This window comes from Helobdella robusta (genome assembly GCF_000326865.2).
Source record: "Helobdella robusta unplaced genomic scaffold HELROscaffold_27, whole genome shotgun sequence".
Lineage (NCBI taxonomy): Eukaryota > Metazoa > Annelida > Clitellata > Rhynchobdellida > Glossiphoniidae > Helobdella > Helobdella robusta.
In genome coordinates, this window is record NW_008704392.1 from 2,299,332 (window position 1) to 2,321,486 (window position 22,155).

General features: G+C 32.3%; 2 protein-coding genes across 2 annotated transcripts; both read right to left on the reverse strand.

Annotated features, from left to right (window-relative positions):
* Nucleotides 1-739: 739 nt before the first annotated feature.
* On the reverse strand, nt 740-13,983 carry HELRODRAFT_112342 (hypothetical protein; the record flags this gene model as incomplete). Its single annotated transcript, XM_009020374.1, has 22 exons — nt 740-1,250; nt 1,508-1,628; nt 1,952-2,057; nt 2,189-2,352; nt 2,527-2,643; nt 3,090-3,268; nt 3,544-3,679; nt 4,034-4,122; nt 4,380-4,717; nt 4,978-5,149; nt 5,527-5,597; nt 5,880-6,094; nt 6,320-6,546; nt 6,828-6,882; nt 7,144-7,276; nt 7,737-7,820; nt 8,753-8,828; nt 9,227-9,370; nt 10,194-10,327; nt 13,195-13,270; nt 13,555-13,652; nt 13,894-13,983. 22 exons carry the CDS (start codon nt 13,981-13,983, stop codon nt 740-742), a joined length of 3,336 nt encoding a protein of 1,111 aa, XP_009018622.1.
* A 2,436-nt stretch (nt 13,984-16,419) lies between these two features.
* HELRODRAFT_173777 (hypothetical protein) lies at nt 16,420-18,754 on the reverse strand (the record flags this gene model as incomplete). The annotated part of the gene is made up of 5 exons (XM_009020375.1): nt 16,420-16,499; nt 16,643-16,762; nt 17,438-17,620; nt 18,188-18,514; nt 18,703-18,754. The coding sequence occupies 5 exons, from the start codon at nt 18,752-18,754 to the stop codon at nt 16,420-16,422; spliced, it is 762 nt and encodes a 253-aa protein (XP_009018623.1).
* Between the last annotated feature and the right edge of the window lie 3,401 nt (nt 18,755-22,155).

Sequence of the window (22,155 nt, forward strand, 5' to 3'; positions counted from 1 at the left end):
TATATTAAAATATTCATTTCAACAACTGACCAATCAATCAATCAATTAATCAATCAATCAATCATTCAATTAACCAATCAATCACGCTACAAAAAAAACTTTTTCATTGCAATCAATTAACCAAACGACATTAATTAAATAATCGGTCTCTCACTCTTTCTCACTATTATTATTATTTATTATTATTATTATTACTATCATTATTTTCCTCGTTGAAGAATTCTAAATGTACCCTAATGCTATCATCGTCCAGCTGGTCAGACGAATAGCTTGATAGATTTTGATTGGTCAAACAGTTAGCAACAACGCTAAATTGTTGCTGGCTTCTTGATGTTATTGCTGTTGTTGTTGTTGTCATTGGTGCTGTTGTTGTTGTTGCCTCGAAGAAAGACCCGTACAGATGACGATTATTGTTGTTGTTGTTGTTGAGGTTATGAGGGGGCTGATGGCGTTGTTGTTGGAGGTGGTGGTGGAGGGGATGGTAGGGCGTGTGCCCTAGGTAAGGTCTGTTATGGTCGTAATTTTGAAGTTATTAATGTATTGATGTCATTGTTAATGTTATTGATGATATTAAAAATGTAATGATGCTATTAAAACAAACAAGGAACAACAACAACAATAATAATAATAACAACAATGAATAATAACAATAACAAACAGCAACGACAACAATAATGACAATAATAATAACAACAACAACAGCAATAGCAAAACATACACAGACACCTCAAAAAAAAACCTACATAGACGAGGCCTTATACTTCATCATCATCATCATAGCTGCCCTTTCTCTCTCGCCACCATCAGCATCTCCACTGCTTTTTGCCGCGACTACATTACCATCGTCGCCTCCTTCTCTGCCACCATCATTATCATTACCACCATCACCAACACCACCACCATCATCATCATCATCATTACGTCTAACGACATCGTCAATACTACTAGCAACATTCATAATGTTTATCACATTATCACTCCTATCGTTGTTATTATTATTATTATCATTATTATTGTTAGTAGTAGTAGTAGGATGTTTATCAGCGTTATTACTACTATTATTAATGTTATTATTGTTGTTATTGTTGTTGACCCGATTAACGCCTATTGGCCGGTGACTTGACACGGTTAATCCGCAGTTGGGTAAGGCCTTGGATGCCGTTGTCGAAAGTGTGAACCTGGAAAATTCTGAAGGCGATTCCATGTAGAATGCGTGTCCGTGCTCGCTGAATATGCATGATACTATCCCACTGTATGTGTGTGTGTGTGTTTATTTCGGTTAAGTGTGATTGTATGTACCTGCTGTATACGAATTTTTATGTATGTGTTTGTTTTGTTTGTTGTTCTCAGCGAACAAGCCGACCAATCAATCAGCAAACCAATTGATTTACCAGCCAACCAACTAACCATTCAACGAATCAACCAACCAACCAACCAACCAATCAATCAATCAATTAACCAGCCAGTCAACCAGTCAGCAAACAAACAAACAAACAAACCAACTAACACGATGTTATCCTTCCTGATGCATTCAACTTTCAGCTGCCTCCTCAACAATGGATACGTGAAAATATGCGCCTCGCCCAGGTTTGTCAAGCAAGTAAGGCAGTATTCAGAGTATTTAGGATCTACATTTGCGGAAAGCAGATTACGTGTCAATGATTCACTCATTCATTCATACACTCATTCATTCATACCCTCATTCGTTCATGCACTCATTCGTTCATACACTCATTCATTCATTCACTCATTCGTTCATGCACTCATTCATTCATACACTCATTCATTCATAAACTCATTCATTCATTCAAAATATTTATTAATGTAATTAACAAAAGCGATTTATAAGAGATCATTCATGCATTCACTCAATTGTTTATTCATTCACTCAAACATTCGTCTACACATTCATACAACTATTCATTCATCATACACTCACTCACTCACTCACCGGATTTACTGATGTAATTGACGAAGGCAGTCCTCCTTATCTTAGAACCTTCATGAGCGGTCAACTTAAACTTCTCCTTAGCTGATAAACTTGGTAGGGTAAATATCTGTCCATAATTAATAATTATAACTAATTAATCAATTTACTAGTAAATAAATTAATTAATCAATTAATTAATTAATTAATATATTAAATAATTATACGGCTAAATAAGTGAAACCAACAAAAACAGTTTACTTTAATCTGTTCTTCAGAGCAGATGACGACAGAATGCGTTTGATTGGTCAGCTGGTCAGGCACTTTTGAAATCTTAAAATTTGATTGGTCGGCAGGTTGTCCATTCTTGTCGATGACGTTTATGCTTACCACGGGAGCGTGGTGCCGGAGGTGAATCTCTTTTGCTATTGGTTGAAAGAAAAATTGAAATAATCACATTGTCAGCTAAAAATAAACCAATCAATAATTAAAAAAACTAATCAATCCATCAACCAATAAATCCATCAACTAACCAATCAATTATTAATCAATCATTGATCAATCAATCAACCAACCATTCAACCAATCAATCAACCAACCTAACAAACTCTGAACTTCATCATCCTTCCTCTTGTCATCATCAGGGATTGTGATCTGGTAGATGTAGACGGTGCCTGCGTTTGTGCCCGCCCAGAGGGAGGGGCTATGCGAATGACCTTCAATTTCATTGGATGATATAAATAGCAACATTTTGATTGCTTCATATACACAAATAAATGTAATAACAATGCAAAGAGACTCAAGTACCTTTTTTTCATAAAAGTATGAAACCAATAACAAATAGGGACATTTTTGATTGGTTGATGCTAACAGCCAATTTCTTTACAATTTTTGATTGGCTGATACAGGAAGAAAATTTTTTTGCGAATCTGATTAGCTGATAAAGATAGCGAAATAGTTTGTCTGTGAATGTGATTGGCTGACATAAACAGCAACATTTTAATTGTGATTACATTGAAAAATTAATTTAGGAAAAAAAGTTGCCTCAGTTTAACTGGTTAATTTAGACCAACGTCAGGATAAGCAAACAACAACAACGACAACAACAAAACGATAACATCAAAACTACATCAACATCGAAAACAAAACAACAACAACCTACCACTGATTAGGAATGTGTCGGCAAAATATAGAACTTTGACGATGGACCCACTGACGTCATCTGGGGACCTGGCTTCGACGGCCCTCTCCACGGGTTTTGGTACGTCGAGGTCGATCAACCCGGAACTGTTGTTAGTGATGGTCGGCTGCTGTTGTTGTTGGTTCTTTGGTGGGGAAGATCTGAAAATATTATTTTGCCTATGTTTTCGTTTTGTTGCTAGCATTGTCACGGTTGTTTTAGTTGTTGTATTGATGGTTGCAATCGTGATGTGACGTGTTAAACTGGAGTTCGAGTTTCTTTCTATTTTCAATTTGATAAGATGGAGAGAAACGACGGATAATTTTCATCCTTATGAACAAGCAACAGTGAAATAAAACAGGTAAAAATTTTAAAATAGAAAGAGAAAACAAAGAACAAAAAATAAAACTAAGAACTAAAAAAAAATGCCTCTGACATGTTAGCGTTGATGTTCGTTATGGATTTCTTGTGCCTCTCCGATCTACGACTCCTCAGACGACGAAATGATTCCCTTAGGGACTTTTTGAATGACTTCCGCCTCGACATGCCCTGGTCACATGACCCGGAAATATCTGTGATGGTCACGTGGTGTGTAAGTTAAACACCACCACCACTACTACTATTACTAATAATATAAATGAAAACAACAACACTGTTAACCTCAACCGCAATGTATTTTTGCAAGCAGATGGTTGTGTAAAGAGTGAACATGTACTGTTATGCATTCAAGTACGTATTATCATGCATTGAATGAATGATTGAATGGATGAATGAATAAATGAGTGAATTAATCAATCAATCAATCAACGAATCAATCAGTCAGTCTATCATCAATCAACTAACTAACCAAATAAACACCAATCAGCCAACCAATCAATCAGTCAACCAATCAATCAACCAGCCAATCAATCCCTCGAAGAACCAACCGTTAGGATTCAAGGTGCACCTCAGATCAACAAACTTCCTCTGCTGATAATCAACCAATCCGAAACCGTGAGCTGTGCCAACTGCTACTCTATACATTAATCAACAATTAAATCATTAATTGATAATAATTGAATGATTAAATGATTAATTAATTAAGAAAAAAGTGATTCTTAACACAAAAAAACAAAACATTTACTTGAATCAACCACCTACAACACAACGCTTTTTTATTATTTAGTTCCAGCATTAAATAGGCTTAAATAACAGATGATATTTATAGAGGATTACTTCGTTTCAACAGTTCTAACTAAGTCAAGCAAAAAAAACACTGAAAATTGAACTAACAGCTGCCAATCAGATTGCAAGCAGACAGCTGTGCAAGCAGCCGGTGGGTGCACCTGCACCAAGCAGCTGGGCTGAAATCCGGCTGCTAACTTCAACTGACCTTTTCTCAAGATCATGGTCTCGTGACCTTTCCAGACAAAATGGCGGTCCAGTAAATTGAGTCGGACGGGTTTTAGATCTACCTCGCATTCGACTAGTCCTTTGGGGGTAGTTTCGAACTTGGAGACAATCAGCTGACCAGCTGTTCCAGCTACGACTAACGTTTGATGCTGTTTGCTGAAGTCCAATTTTCGAACTGCAAGTCGCGGATCATCGCTGTATGGGTCGTATGTCCCAACCTGGTTCATGCCAGTGGTTGGTTGATTAGTTAAGTTGGTTGGTTTGACGGTAAAGTTGATGTGCTTTTTTTAATTGTTTTTATTTTAAATAATTTTTACCATTAAACGTGAAAAGTGTGTGGAGACATCTAATATGCTGATGTATCTGGCTGATTGGTGGATAATATTTAACTTGTGGTGAAGTCACAGATTCATTTCATAGATTATATTCCAAAATGTTATAAAAACAAATCAGAATCAAACATTGCAATATGAAAAACCTTCTTGAAAGGGGGCCAGGCATCATCATCATCACCACCATCATCATCATCATCATCGTGAGCAGGCAGTAATGATGACGATGATTCGAAAATGATGGTGGAATCATATTTAATGATTAGGCTGATGTCAATGGACGACACGTCCCAGAACATAACGGTTCCGTCTTCATGTCTGGACAGTCAAATATAAAGATCACCATCGGCACCGCCAGCATCATCATCATCATCGCCATTGTCGTCAGCATCATTATCAGTGTTATCATCGACGTCATAGTCACTATGATTACATCCACCACCATCATCATCATCACCATCATCGTCGTCATCATCAATATTTTCACTATCCTCATTCCGTTATTGTTTAATAATAGAGTAATATTATCATCATCATTCATCATTGTTATCATTTTATCAGCAGATACAAATAAGACGAAGAGTGCAAAACAAACGGACAAACAAACAAATTAATAATACAAGCAACACAAAACGAGACACATAGAAAGAAACGGAGACAAAAAATATGAAGAAAAAAACATGGCTTGAACTGACCCAGTTATTAAGATGTCGTGACCCACTTTAAGGTCAGCATTGTAGTCAGTTCCTCCTCTGATTGGCCATGGCTGAGTGTTAATTTTTTTTTTTAGAAACTAATTTAACCAATAAATAAACAAATAAGTTAATTGATAAGAAAATAAATTATTTATTTAAACGATTGATATAATAAAATATATTGATGTAATTACCAATTAATTAAGGAAGCGACTAATTAAAACAGGTTTTTACTAAACTAAAATAAATCATTAAATTAAAACCTTGTACATCATAAACAAAGAAACAGACAGACAGACAAAAAAACGAACAAAACAGACAGACAGACAAGCAAACCAAACAAACAAACAAACATTTCTACTATATTTATTCCCACACTGTTTGTCACCAATTCTCTTGAGTTCACCATAAAATCCATCATCAACGTCATCAATGTGGAGTGAGCAAGTAATGGCACTGGAGTGCAGGGTGGAAAGATAGGGGAGTTTGTAAGGGAGCCATGGATCTGTTGTCAGGTCTATAGCTACTAATTCCTCTTCGGTAAGTACCAACAGGCAAAATGGTCTGTCTGTGTGTATGTATGTGTGTGTATATGCATGTGTGTGTTTGAGTGTGTGAGTGTATATGTGCGTCTGTGTGTGTGAGTATATCGAGTATGTGTGTCTGTGTGAGGGTATGTGTTTGTGTGAGGTGCGTCTATGTGTGAGCATATTGAGTATATGTATGTGTGTGTGTCTGTGTGAGTGTATTTATGGTTTATGAAGACGATTGTTATCGTCATCATCATCCTAACCATCATTATCGTCATCACTGTCATCATTACTCCCATCCAGGACGACAAAATCCATGATCTTGGACGCGAAATCGAAACAGCAGCAGACGTTATTTGTCGTTGTTGCGGTTGCAGTTGCCGCTGCGGTTGATGTGGTTGCCGCGTTGCAGCGCGAGACAGTAACGACGTTGTGGTCACCGTAACTACTTCGCGGCATACCTCCACTGTATATCATCAAGCTATCATTCCTATGAAGGTGATGACAAGGATGAAGAGGATGTTGATAATTTGCGTAGGATTGATAGACAGACAGACAGATAGATAGATAGATAGATAGATAGATAGATAGATAGATAGATAGATAGATAGATAGATAGATAAATAGATAGATAGATAGAGAGATAGACAGAGACAGATAAACAAATAGATAGACACAAAACGTTAAACAAAAACAAAACAATGATGATATGTGTAGAATGATGATATAGAATGATATCGAATGATATAACGAGATATCTATCATATCTACCTATCACGGATGGCTTTCCATAATATTTTGGTTATTGCTTTGCACGGCGAAGGCCCTAAAAAAACATCAATAATAACAATAAAAGTAATTATAACAATAAAAAAAATAATATTCTAACCGTAAGGCATTGTGATACTACAATTATTATTATTATTATTAATGTTATTAACATTAGACACATCAATCTCGTTGCTTCCCAAGTCACTGATGTAGTTACTGTTAACCATACTAGAATTACTGTTATCAATACTACTATGGTGGCTACCGATCAAATTACTACTATTATAAATATTATTATTTTTTATATTATTATTACTATTATTATTATTATTATTATTATTATTATTATTATTATTATGGAGGTTCGTCCGCCAGACAGCGTAGGAACCGTCGGAATGACTGCAGACGAACTCCTCGCCAGATCTATGGTAGGCCAAGGATTCTATTTGCTTGAAAAATTAATTCAGAAGAAAAAAAGAGAACGTAAATGGGGTGAATCTGAATTTTAAAAAAAACGAATTAAACGTCGTTTTTTAATCATTATTTTTGATGTAGAGAGAAAAAGAGAGAGAGAGATAAAGAGAGAGATAGATATAGAGAGAAAGATATATATATATATATATATATATATATATATATATATATATATATATATATATATATAGAGAGAGAGAGAGAGAGAGAGAGAGAGAGAGAGAGAGAGAAGAAGTAAATACAAACACAAAATTCAAACATAGAACAAAGCAAAAGAAACAAGAAATTACTACTACAACAATATACATTACTACCGCTACTACATTGCTACAACTACTATGATTACTACTGCTACTACTACTACTACAACTACTACTACAAATTAGCAGCAATACCATCACTACAAAAATGAAATTATATTGAATATAAATAAACCTGATTAGAGTGAAAATATTCAAGGCATTTCTTATGGGCCGTATCATATAGCAGCATTAAACCTCTGTTAAAGCCCATAAGAATCTGAAATCAATTAAGTTTAACAAAAAAAATGTTTCCCCACGCATATATCTATGTATGTATAAACGTGTGCGTGAGTGTGTTTGTGAGTGAGTGTGTGTGTGTGTGTATTTTATCCATAGTTAATATTGTTATTATTGTAATTACGAATAATTATAAATTATTATATATATATATATATATATAAATAATATACATATACTATTTGTGTATTGTGATTTTAAATGCAAGCATTTTAGGTTTAAGAATGTGTGTATGATATATAATATACATTTTTACGTCTGTCTATGTAACTGTGTGTATGTTGTTTGTTCGTACGCATGTATGTATGCGCGTATTTTTAAGCGTACGTTTGTTTGTATGTTTGTATGTATGTTTGTATGTATGTATGTTTGTATGTATGTTTGTATGTACGTTTGTTTGTCTGTGTGAAATGCGTGCCCGCGTTCATTGATTCGTAGCTTTGGGAATAATATGAATACTAAAAAGACGCCAAGTTCAGTTGAAGAACATGGAAGAAGAAGAAAGCATATTTTTATGGACTGAAAATTACAATTACAAGTGATTAGCAATAGTAAAATTAAAATTGAACTAAATTAAATTAAATTAAATTATAAATGGCAATTTTTTTAAGTTAAATCCGATTTCAACTATTCACCATACTCTGTGTATGAGTTGTCTGCTGTAATTATAAATTGTAAACTTTCGCATGTAGGTTGTGTGCGTGCGTGTGTGTAAATGTGTTTCTGATGTTTTTGAAGTTTAAAGAGTTCATGTTATACTGTGTGTCATTATTCAAAGTCTGTTTGGCACAGTCATTCATTGGTGAAAGTGTCAATCATTCATCCATTAATTTACTCATTCACCAGCTATTCATCCATCCATCCATCCATTCATTCATTCATTCATTCATTCACTCATTCATTCATGGAGACCTGATGATGATGGCATGGATGTTGGAGAATGCTCTGAACACATCCCTGGTTCAACCTCCTCACCTCATCTGGAATGCTGTTAGGTGATTGGATGGTGACGTGATGACGTCACATCATGATGATGATGATGATGATGATGATGATGACGTTACGCTATGGCGTCAATGATAATAATAATTAATAATAATAACAATAATTAGAATTATAATAATAATAATGATAATAAATGAAGATGATGACGACAGTGATTATGTTACAAGGATGAAAACGACGACGAAGATGATGACGACGACGACGATGTTGAAGATGATGTAATGATAATAACATGAACATAGCTGAAAATAACTAGCCTATTCAGATAACAGTAGAAAAGAAATATTACAGTTAATAACAAATGACAACAACAACAACAACAACAATAATAATAATAACAACAATAATAACAATAGCAACAAACACTACAACAACATTAACCTCTGCATTAAATTCTCCCTGTATATAATCTGATCTGACAGTTTGAAGTTCACCAAAGACACCGAATAGATGTGACCATTTTCTGATCCAATGTACAAAAAATCATGATCTTTGGATAAGCAGAATGAAGATGGCTGCTGTATTCTGATTAAGATATGATAGATAACGTTATCAGTATATTTTTGAAAAAAAAACATAATACACCCAACACACACACACACACACACAAAACAAACAATCAAACAAACATTTAAAGTTGAGATTTTCAACTGTAGTTGTACTTGCTGTATGCACGAATGTGGAGATAACATTCATCCAATAACAATCAAATAAATACATGGAAAAGAAGATATAGGAAAACAGATAGGAAAAAAAGATGTAGAGAGAGAGAGAGAAAGAGAGAGGAGAGAGAGAGAGAAAATGAAAACAGAATGAATGAACAGATAAAAAAACCAAAAAAGATTGATTGAATGAACAAATGAATGAACAAATGAATGAACAAATGAATGAACAAATGAAAGAACGAATGAAAGAACGAATGAAAGAACGGTTGAATGAACGAATGAATGAACAAATGAAAGAACGATTGAATGAATGAATGAAAGTAATTTACAAACCAGATATAAATCAAACATCTAGCCAGAGCTCTCATAAACATGAACATAAACAAAGGAAAACTAAACCATTCCTAGCTACCATACCATCATCAACAAAATCACATTAGCAAATGCATAAATACCATATATAAACATGGCTTAAATAACAACCAAACAAAAAATAAATAATAACACAGAGAGAGAGAAAGAGAGAGAGAGAGAGAGAGAGAGAGAGAGAGAGAGAGAGAGAGAGACAGACAACATAAGCTCACCTACTAGCCAGCTCAATACTTTTAACTTCAGTCAGTGTAGTAGTAGTAGTGGTAGTAGAGTATTTTTTTACTGTTGCTGCTGTTGTTGTTACTGCAGACTGTGATGATGGCGATGATGATTTTTTTGATGATGATGTTGTTGTTGCGGTGGTGGTTGTAGTTGCGTTGTTGCTCGTTGATGCCAACTCCCATAGATATAGTTTTTTATCATTGCAGTATGTTATCAGGTTTCCCTGTTCATGATTGGATATGATGATGTTGGATGAGAGATGATATAAAATGACATTTTGGATATAATGACGTTTTGGAGATGATGATGAAGATGATAATGATGAAGACGATACACACACACCCACAGACACACACACACACACACATATACACGTACACACAATAGGTAGTGTAAGTGGATACAATAACCTTCTAGCAGACGATGATAAGGATGATGATAACGTTGGATGATGATGACGTTGTTAGTAATGTTGACGATGATGGTGATGTGAGAATTTCATGGTGATGATGATCAATTTATTAGTAATCAACAGCAACCACAAAAATTAATGATGATACTGCCTACTACTCTTACTACTACTACTACTACTACAAATAACAATAATAATAGTATTATCATCATCAGCTATCATCGTCATCATCAGCGTGCTATTATCATTATCATCGTGCTATCATCATCATCATCAACAACATCATGCTATCATCATCGTCGTCGTCGTCGTCCTCTTCAATTTTTCAAACTGACAGTCGGGTACATGAGTGATAATTCATCTAAATATTTTGTCATTTACTGATACATTCCAACATTCATTCATTCATTCATTCATTCATACATTTATTTATAAAATAATTCAGTTACTTATGAAATAATTCATTCACTTGTAAAATAGTTCATTCCTTAATTCATTCATTCATTCATTAGTTTTAAACAATTACTCTTTTCTTCATTCATTCATTCGCTCATTTATTCATTCATTGATTAATTTATAAAACTAACTATTCATCCATAGCCTCAACTATTTATGCAATATTTCAGTCATTCATTCATCTATCAGTCAATCAATCAACCAGCCAATCAAACAAACACACCAATCTACTAATGAATGAATGAATCAATCAATCAATCAATCAATCAATCAATCAACCAACCAATCATTAAAAATAACATCCAATTGAAAAAGTATTTCCAATAAAAACAATTGTAGCAACCTTTACAAACTAAATCACTACAGAATACATGTGCATGCATGCATATGCATACATACATACACATACATGCACACACACACACACAGTTGTGTAGTACAAGTGGTTTAGTCTACTTATGTTGCCCCAATAACAAACATTGCTAGTGTTGTTGTAGTTGCTATAAGAGCCATTAAACAACATTAAGTTAGCAATTAATATGTGACTAACTTAAATAACACAAGGCTCCAATAAGAAATAATAATAATAATAAAAAAATAATAACAATAAATAATAATATTCATCATAAAATAATAAAAACCTGGCAAAATATTGAAATAAACATACAAAAAACATAAGAACAAATTACACAGATGCCATATAAGTAGGTGTGAAACCAAACATACAATACAAAAAATCAAAAAGAAGTTCTATCAAGAATAACTTTCCAACTAATAAAATGAAAAAAAAAAGAAAAATATTTTAAAATGATAACAAATGTATCAACGTTAACAAACCAAACCACCATCAAAGAACATTAAGGATGGTCTGGTCTACTTGTGTTGACCCAACAACAAGCAGGTTAGTGTTGTTGTTGTAGTTGTTATAGGAACCACTAAACGTTAAGTTAACAATTGATGTTTGAATAACCTAACTAACACAAGGTTCCATTGGGCTAAATTGTTGGTAAAATCGCTGGTTGTGGTAGTAGTAGTAGTAGTAGTAGTAGTAGTAGTAGTAGTAGTAGTAGTAGTGGTGGTGGTTGTAGTAGTAACATTAGCAACAACAAAAGTAGTATTACTCCTAATATTAAAACCACAATTTATATAAAATTCATATAAATAGCATTATCTATAAGTATAATGAGAATGTATATGTGTGTATGTATGAATGTGTGTATGTATGCCTGGTGCATGAATGTATGCATGTATTTATATAGGTGAATGCATGCATACATGTGTATGGGTATAAGTAATGTGTATGAGATAGAATTTCATATTTATTTAATCTAATTTAATAAAAATCACCAACAAAAATTTTTATTTATTGAAAATATGATAAAATGTTGAAAGAGATAAATTATTCTATCAGTGATTTAAGTAAAAATATATCACACATACTAAAAGTTAATTTCTCTCTCTCTCTCCATCTATCTCTCCATCTATCCATCCATCCACCCATCCATTTATCCATCCATCCATTCATCTTGCTCTCTCTCTTATTATCATATTATCAACAAAATCATCTCTCTCTCTCCTCTCTCTTTCTTTCTCTTCTTCTGTCTATATTTTTTTCTCTTTCATTACCACCAAAATCATCATCATCATCGCCACCACCATCATCATCATCATCATCATCATCCAATAGCAGTAGCAGTACCATTCTGCATAGCATACTTAATATAAATTCAAAACACACTCAAAGAGATCAAATAGAAATATTAACAAACTGGCTCACAGCAACAAGTAGCACTACAAACCTACCAACACGCACACACAAACATACACATACAAATAAGATCACACATTGATCATACATACACACACAAATAAGATCACGCACATACACACATATAGGAATAAACATATACAAACAAATTAATAAACACACGCGCACACAACACACACACACACACACAATTATATATTAAAATTAAACACACACACACCACATACACATAAACTATTGAACATATACATCCAAACTAATAAACATACACAGATAGAACACAAGATACAAAACAAAATTAAACAAAGAGAAGATTAAGAAAAATTATAACAAAAAAACATACACACAAACAAACATGCAAAGGAATACACACACACACACAAAAAACATACACACAAACACACATGCAAAGGAATACACAAACACACAAACAAACACATACAAACAAACGTACACATACAAACATACCTGCCTGTATTGAAACATCATCTTTATGCTCTGCACAGAACTGAACACCAGGGCCTCCATAACTGTCATAGATAAAAAAATTATAATTTAAGCTAAACTTTAACTAATCTTTCATATTTCAAATAATTAATTAATTTTAATTTACATGAAAAAGTCAATTAATCTTCATTTAAAAAGTCCTCTTCCATTTTAGTTTAGACAAGAAAAAGTGGTATTATGAAAAAATAATATCAATATTAAATAATATTAATCATCACCTTATGACGACAAAAATATAAAAATTAATTTTCAAATTAATATAATTGAAATTAATATGATATAATTAATATAAACGTATGACACTAACATTCTGATATAGCCATCTTTAGTGCCAATAGCAAACATATCAAGGGATGGGTTATAATCCAGGGCATTAGACTTGTGTGGTAGGCCATACTCTGTGCACTGAAATTAGTAATTTATATTAAATTAGGCATCTGTTATTTTATTAACAAAGTACATGCGACCATTTAATTAGATATTATTTCCATTATTTATTAAAATTTTGTAATGTGGTAAAATAAATTGTTCAAAAAATTATATCAAATAAATAAGATCATCAAGGAAGATTGAAATTTAAAAATAATAAATTAATTTTATTTAATAGGATCTTTTAAAAATATTATTTTTTAATTTTAAAATTCACCTTTTGGTACTTGAAAAGTTCCCTTTGCAATCTTAGCCTCGCTTCACTTTCTTTATTTTCCGATTTTTTAATCCCAAACTTTCTCAACATAGATTCCATTTTAAAAACTTTTTTCAACTCCGTAGAATGATAAAAAAAAATCAATTTTCTAGCTTAATTATATTTACTTGTGTTTAATTTAGTTTAGTTTTTAGTTTAGTAGACTTTACACTACAGTTTACAGTTTTACACAGTATTACTAACTACTAAAACTAAAGTTACTAACTTCTTAAAAAACTAACTGGAACTAATCTAATAAGTAAAATTTTAAAAACATGAATTAAAAATTAAGCAACTTATTATATTATCCTCGAAATAAAAAATATCAATTTATTTTATTTTTTAATCATTTTTATTAAAAAAAATTTTTCGAAAAGTACAAAAATCTTTCGCAACCATCGGCCGGAAGTAAACAGGTTTTTGTTATTGTCGGTTTGGTGCGTTCAATTTCTTCCAACACATTTCCAAAAAACGTAGCAAATATGTTGCCAGAGGAAATGAAAAATTCTGTAAATATTCTATTATTAACTAATTATTAAGTAATTAATCATTTAATTAATAGTTCATTTATTAACATGTATAAAAATAGACGGAGCATATGTATGGTTTTGTACATAATATTTAAATTTATATCAATGAATTTAGCTTGTGTAACGCTATTCCCGCAATGTTCATCAGCATATTCCACAATTTCGATTTTTGAACATGTGATCAAAATAGGGAACTGCGTACTGCCTCTTAGTAGTGAGTCCAAAGTATAATTTTTTAACGTCACTATGATACAGTAATATAGTTAATATAATAGAATAATAAAAACTATTATATTATAATTATATTTGCTCCAACCAATAGATGAAGTTCTTGAAATATCGGCAGTTTTCAAAAACAATTCAAATAGAGAAGTTTTTCCATTGGTCACTTTCAAACGAATTCAAACAGTTTTCGCCGGGAAGTTTTTTTGTAAAGTATCTACCATCTCAAAACTCCTCAAAGGTAAGTTCTTTTTTGTTATTCTATAAGAAAAAAAAATCAATTTTCGACGATTCTACCTGACCGCATCAATAAATTTGCAGTATGCAATGATTTTTTAAATTCGGGAATGCTTATGACATAGGTCCTAATATAAAGAGCCGGAGTGATTTGACGTGGGAAAGAGTGAAGTGTCCGTTGCCGCATGTACCGCCCACCGTCCATAACTGCCCCATCCTCAAGAATGAATCGAGGTATTCATTTTTTGGACGTTTTCTTCTCCTATAATCGATTGATATTTTTCGGTTAAAAAACTTATATTTTATTTCCAATTTTAAATTATTTTGTGTAACCGCTAATTTCAATTTTGCGAAATTCCCAAATTACCAAATTACTTAAAAATCAGATCGAATTGGTAATTTCTTACTCTCGTAACCTCTTGCTGACAGTTCCACTAACTTTTGGAAACTACATTGGCCCGCTTCCACAGAACCATCCACAGTCACTACAGCTACCACAACAACAATGCCACTCACAACCACTGCAGCCACTAGAGCTACCACAACAATGTCATCCAAAACCAAATAAACAAGATTTATATGCATATAATCAATAAACTTCTAGCGAACAAAATGCTTCTCCATTTAATCAACCATCTGTCTCTCTCTCTCTCTCTCTCTTTCACTTCCAACGTATTGTCCAGTGCAACTAAAACCACCAATTGTTGCGATGAATGATTGGATGAAATGATTCAATATCCCCAAATATATTTCTAATTAAATTTACCGAAAACGAATTCTGAACAGCTTAGAATGATTGTAGTAAGTTAAAAATGTATTTAACGATTTATGATGGTGCTGTATATTTGCATAATGGATTTTTTTTCATCAAATTTGCAAATGTACACGTCCAAAACAAATGTTGTATAATATTGCCTAAATGAATGTCACATTTCTACGAAATTTCCGTTGGGATTTCTTTTTTACCGGTGTTTGAATGTACAAGTATGCAATATGCATATATAGAATAGTATTAATCAGAGAGCCTGAGTTTGGAGAAATTTAGTTGTAAATGTTTAATGTTCAGTTTACATTAAGAAAAATTTTTTCTAAGATTTATACTATAGAAACAAACGTGTTGAGCCACTATAAGCTTTGTAAAAATAAAAATTATTAAGCTGTCTAGTACAGAATCAGTTTTTTTTTAAATTTTTTGTCGTTAATTTCTCAAACACAAATTTTACTTGTGTTAAAATAGTTTAAACCACAAACGCAATTTTTCTATTTCAAACGTTAATTTTCATGCATCTCTAATAATGTGATAGCAGCTTTATCTACTATAAATGAAAAAATTCTGTATCATCTCTTATCTATGTGAACATTTTTTGTCACATTAAAACTTGTATAAATAAATAAGAGTCAGAAATTGTGTGATTGTGTGCGTGTTTGTGTCCGCGCCTGTATGCCTGTGTCTGTGTGATGTGTGTGCGCACGTGTGGTGTGTGAATGTGCGTGTGATTCAGATGCGTGAAGTGGAGCCACGATAGGATATTTTTGAAGATTTAACAGATTTAATTCTTCTCAGTTTAGGTCGTTGGCCTGTGAAATTTTTAATAAAGTTATCGTTATCCAAAATTTCTTTTGTTGTTGTTGTAAAGGTTAAAGGTTAAGAGGTTAAAATTAAAATTTTTTTCCTCATCAAGATATAAGAAGATAAAAATGGAAAAAAACTTTGCTGGAACCTTTCCTTGTTCTTTTTGAATGCTTGCCCGTACTGTGATGTTGACCTACAGGCATTTGTGCTGTTTTTTGATCTTCTTTTGAACCGCTTGACAAACCAAAAGCTTGAGATATCGTTATACCTTGAAATTGTTTTTCGACATTGTAAATAACTGTTTAGCTCGTTGATGTTAGTGCAATCAAAATATTCCGAATGATTTATAGTGAAGACGAAATTGTTTCGCAACAAGCAATTGAAAATCAAGCTATTAAATATCTTATGATATTCAACTGTAGGCCAAATTCGTTTTAATTAGGCTGAACATTATTTGAAAATGTGAAATGTGTAGGTATTAAAGAAAGCTGTTTCCAAGTTTGAAATATTTATTTTTGAAAAAAAATTGCAAACTAGATCCGCCAATTTTGCGTGCTCTATTTGATTGAAATGTCAAAAGTTAGATGGATCGATTGCATAGCAGAAAAGTTTCACCGAAAAAATGTTGAAACTGTTATTAAAGATAGCCAGGATTTGTTTGCGATTTGTTTCAGTTGAGGTCATAGGATGTTTTATAAAGATTTTGATGTTTCGATTTTGTAAGTTCTTTCACTCGAGATCAAAATTTTTTTTAAATTACTGACCTAACTCAATTTCCTAACACAAAGTTCAGTAAAGTTGTTTAAAACATCCAAAAATAATGATTAATTAATTAAAAATAATTATCAATCACATATCACTCATATATAACGTATAGCTGAATATAAATAAACATTTAACAGCGTAAATTTCAATGACAAAAATATTTACTCATACAGCAGACCTTTATTTTGTAGCAGGTAAAAAGATCCCATGGAAAGGAATGCCAGGAGAAATAAACATGCCAATGCAATCATTATCGATCGTTTCTTACTCAAAGCAGGTTTGGGTTTTTCATTTTCACCGTCTTGCGTTACTTCCTCGTTCGTTGTTGTTTGTTCTTTTACGTTGGGATTTGGGTCGGGACCTGTTGTCGTGTCAAATTTAGCTTGGGAACAATTTCATTTGGTAAACATAATTTTCTGAATATTCATTTGACAGTAACTACTTTAGTTTCAGTTCAGTCTAAAAGAATTTAAGAAGCATGTTTATTTGTGATATTTTAGATTGTTTCATACATACGTACGTTGTGCGGTACATACATAGATATTTGAGGCAAGTGCTAATTGGGAATTTTCAACTTTACTAGCACAAAGGACCATTTTCAATTAAACTTTTATTTTGAAAGTATTTTGAAATTATTTTTGTTTTATTTTGATAGTTCAAATACGCATAATTGTCAATACATTAGTTAAGCTTGTGAAATTTCTTAAAAAACAATAATGAAAATAAGTTTTGTTAGGTTTATTATTTATTAGATCTGTAGCTGCTGATTGCATCATAAAATTTTTTGTAGAATTTTATTCATGGTTGTTACTGCTCGTTTTCATAGTTGTCTTGGGGGTTATTTGTATGCGAATGGGTTTCAACATTAGTGATCATCGTGGTTACATATTTCAATATCGTAACAGCCATCAATCAAATTCTTACTAACTGTCACTAAAAGTGATCGAGGCCTCTTCAGAATACTTTATAAAAACCCCTTCAGTACCCCACACCTTGGTACCTTTAAAATTCCACAGACATTTGAAAATGGGTCCGTCAATATTGTTAGCTTTTGCCTGGACTATAACGTTATACTTTAGAGTTTTGCTCGTCGGTTGCCTCGTATTTCTTCCTATCTCCTTGTAACCATTTGAGACGATCATCTCATTCAGCTGCGACTGGTCTCCCGTCGCAACCTCTAAGGTGCAGGTCACTAATATCGAATCGCCTTCTCGTACATTTGATTTCGGCGACAGTGTGATGGTCAGAGGCTGAACTGGCAAGCATTGTAATTTTTGATAATTTTTCGATTAATTTTTAATTAATTTTAATTTAATTTCACTATAATTTAGCGATGGTATAAAAGTTCGATACAACAAAGAATAATATATTAACAAAAGATAGTAGTTAGGAACGGTTACAGGTATTATATTCATGTATTTTCATGCATGTCATTCGACTTACTTCTCATATAGAGCATGACAACATCGGTGTGGTCACGCACGTAGAATCCCATCTTCATATAATTTCTTAAATTTGGTCAAATTAGTAATGAAATTTACAAGTATTACTCGTGTTACTTTGATACTATTATGTTAATTTTCACATTTTTAACCCTAGCCATCAGTATTTCATCAAAACACTCGCAGACATACAAACAGGTTATATTTTGTATATTTATACAAAGACAAACATACACACAAACAAACAATCACACACACAAACACACACACTTTATATACTTTGTATGCGTACCAAACAAACAAACACATGCAGTGGCAGATTCAAAATTTTTCAGTGGGTAGGTGGGTGTGATTTCAAAATTATTGTTAAGCTGGAGACCTTTTGTTGCTTATTTCCGCTAGATAATTTCAAAAATTGTTAATTGATAACATTTTTTGCTAATTTTTGCTTTACTATAATTTTACAATATTATACGCAAATTTTTTTTTTTTAATTCCATTTATTCACAAAAATTTTCTTAAATAATTTTTTATTTTCATGGTTTGGTGCTGTATTTTTCCTCATAAATCGCCACTGGGCACGTGAAAAAGACAAATACATAGATACAATTCCCCGAGATAAGGATGGACAAGGTTGCTAGCACTTGGATCGTCGGTTGCCTTTTCCCACCAACTACAAAAATAACATGTCGGCAGTATAAATGTTTCCCCATGGTTGACCAGTTTAACTTCTGGAGAGGCAATGTACTCCGATAAGATTATATGAATACCTGTTGAAAAGATCAAATTGAATTTAATAAAAAACTGTTGTATATATGTCTGAACGGTTGTATATATATCTAGACGGTTGTATATGTGTCTAGGCAGCAGTATATATGTCTAGGTGGAGGTATATGTGTCTAGGTAGTTGTATATATGTCTATGCTTCGTAGAGACCACGTTCAGTCAGACCTACACCGCCTCTTGTAAATTAGTTACCATACAATAAATCAACTTGCGTTCCTATTATAAAACTTGGAAGATATTTTAGTGCTAATTCGATAGGTTGAACAAAGGCTTTGTATTAAACTTTGTATGTATATAGAAATATTTTATTGATATATCAAAATTTGCTTTCGAATAAGATTTGGATTAGATGAGAGACAATAAAGATTAAAAGCAGACTTTTATTAAAATTCAATATTTATGGTGCAGAACTTCGTAATTAAGGGTCTTCTTACAAAATGTTCTAGTTTTCTCGAGGGCTCTTTTCTTTGTAAAAGTTCACACATACAAAGCTCTAAAAAAATGTTTTCCTTGTTTCAGAACTTTTACTAGCCGTGAGTCAGTCATTCGATTTCATTTCAAAAGCAAAGTTAAAAGCCTAAAAGTGTGGCTTGCGGGGGAAAACACGGCTGAAAAGCCGAAATAAATCTGAGATGAAATTTCACAAAGTCAGAATATTGTTAAGTTGAAGGTATCTCATAAATTGTATGCGTACCAAACAAACAAACACATGCAGTGGCAGATTCAGAATTTTTCAGTGGGTAGGTGGGTGTGATTTCAAAATTATTGTTAAGCTGGAGACCTTTTGTTGCTTATTTCCGCTAGATAATTTCAAGAATTGTTAATTGATAACATTTTTTGCTAATTTTTGCTTTACTATAATTTTACAATATTATACGCAAATTTTTTATTTTCATGGTTTGGTGCTGTATTTTCCCTCCTAAATCGCCACTGGGCACGTGAAAAAGACAAACACATAGGCACAATTCTCCGAGATAATTATCGACAAAGCTGTTTTCATTTGGATCGTCAGCTGCCCTTTCCCACCAACTACAAAAATAACATGACGGCAGTATAAATGTTTCCCCATGGTTGACCAGTTTAACTTCAGGAGAAGCATTGTACTCCGATATGACTATATGAATACCTGTTGAATAGATCAAATAGAATTTGAAAAAGAAACTGTGGTATATAACGTCTAAACGGTTGTATATATGTCTAAACGGTTGTATATAGGCGGTTGTATATGTGTCTAGGCGGTTGTATATATGTCTAGGTGGTTGTATATATGTCTATGCGGTTGTATATATGTGCTGTCTATATTGGTGCTAATGAATAAAGTTGAATTGAAAATGATCAAATCCATGCATACCTTTTTGTTAGTTTCGATGACTTTTTAAAACAGACAGATAAATTTATTCTTAATTATTGTGCCGTGCAAGAAGCTTTAAGGCCGAACGCTGTGATTGAAAGTAGAGATAGAGAATAGAGAATTTTTTTCAACTGAACTTGAAAATTTTACACAAAAATAAAAAGGAGAGGATTCATTAATATCCAGCTTAATTATTCTGTTTTGTTTGATTTAAAAAAAAATCAGCATTGAAACTAAATAGCAATAAGTAATTAAGTTTTGTAAAACTCTTTTAAATGATTACTTCTGAAAAATATTCATTTCTGAGAATTATTAAAGCGGAAATTTCACTAATAATATGAAGCAAGCTTTCTTTAGTTTGACACTACGAATTTAAACAAGTGCGTAAGATAGCATTTTTTATCAATAACAATTATTTTATTAATTATTTTCGTTATTCAATCAATCAATTAAGATGTTTTTTTATCACCATATTGGTTTGGTTTAAGTTTAACAGCCAGAAAACGTATTGTACATGTACGTGCTGGAATGTTTATAAAACTTGTGAGAGATTGAAATGTAGTTGAAAAGATATAATTATAATAAGAAACGAGTTCATATATGGCTATTATAGTAATGAATTAGAGAAGTTTTATAATCAGTTACGTTTCTGTTTATATATATATATATATATATATATATATATATATATATATATATATATAATGTTTAGAAAGATTTAAAGGTTTGAATACAATACTAAATTAAACATTTCCAGTAGATTTACATAAAAATACCACTACACATTCAGTCAAATTGTAACCGTGTAAGAAAAATGTCCATATGGTCAACTTTTTTCTCAGTAGTAGGAACATCGAACAATTGTATATTTTTCTATTTTAAATTTATTTGTTCATTTGTTTTTCTTCTAGTTGTAAATTTTTAACTTTAAAATTTACTAAATTTTTTAAAAGAAAAATCTGAATTCGCAAAAAGTTTTAAGTTTATAATTAGGAATGTTTTTTGTTGTTGATTGAACGTCAGACCAAAACATAGGAGAATCGCAATTTTCCATATTTATACACAATGACAAATAAAAAGAACTTGAACCTTTGGACAAAATTTTTCAGGGCTCTATCATAACTTGCGCCCACCTTTGTTTCATAAAATCATTTTTTACTAAGTTAATTGATCAAGCAAACTGTCAGTAACTATAAACTCTACGTTACAACACATTTGATATGACCTTGGTTTTACGTTTCTATCTTGCAAAATCATTTTCCAATTGATTAGATGAGATGAAGATAAGCTAATCCTGAGCTAATTTCTAATATGAGT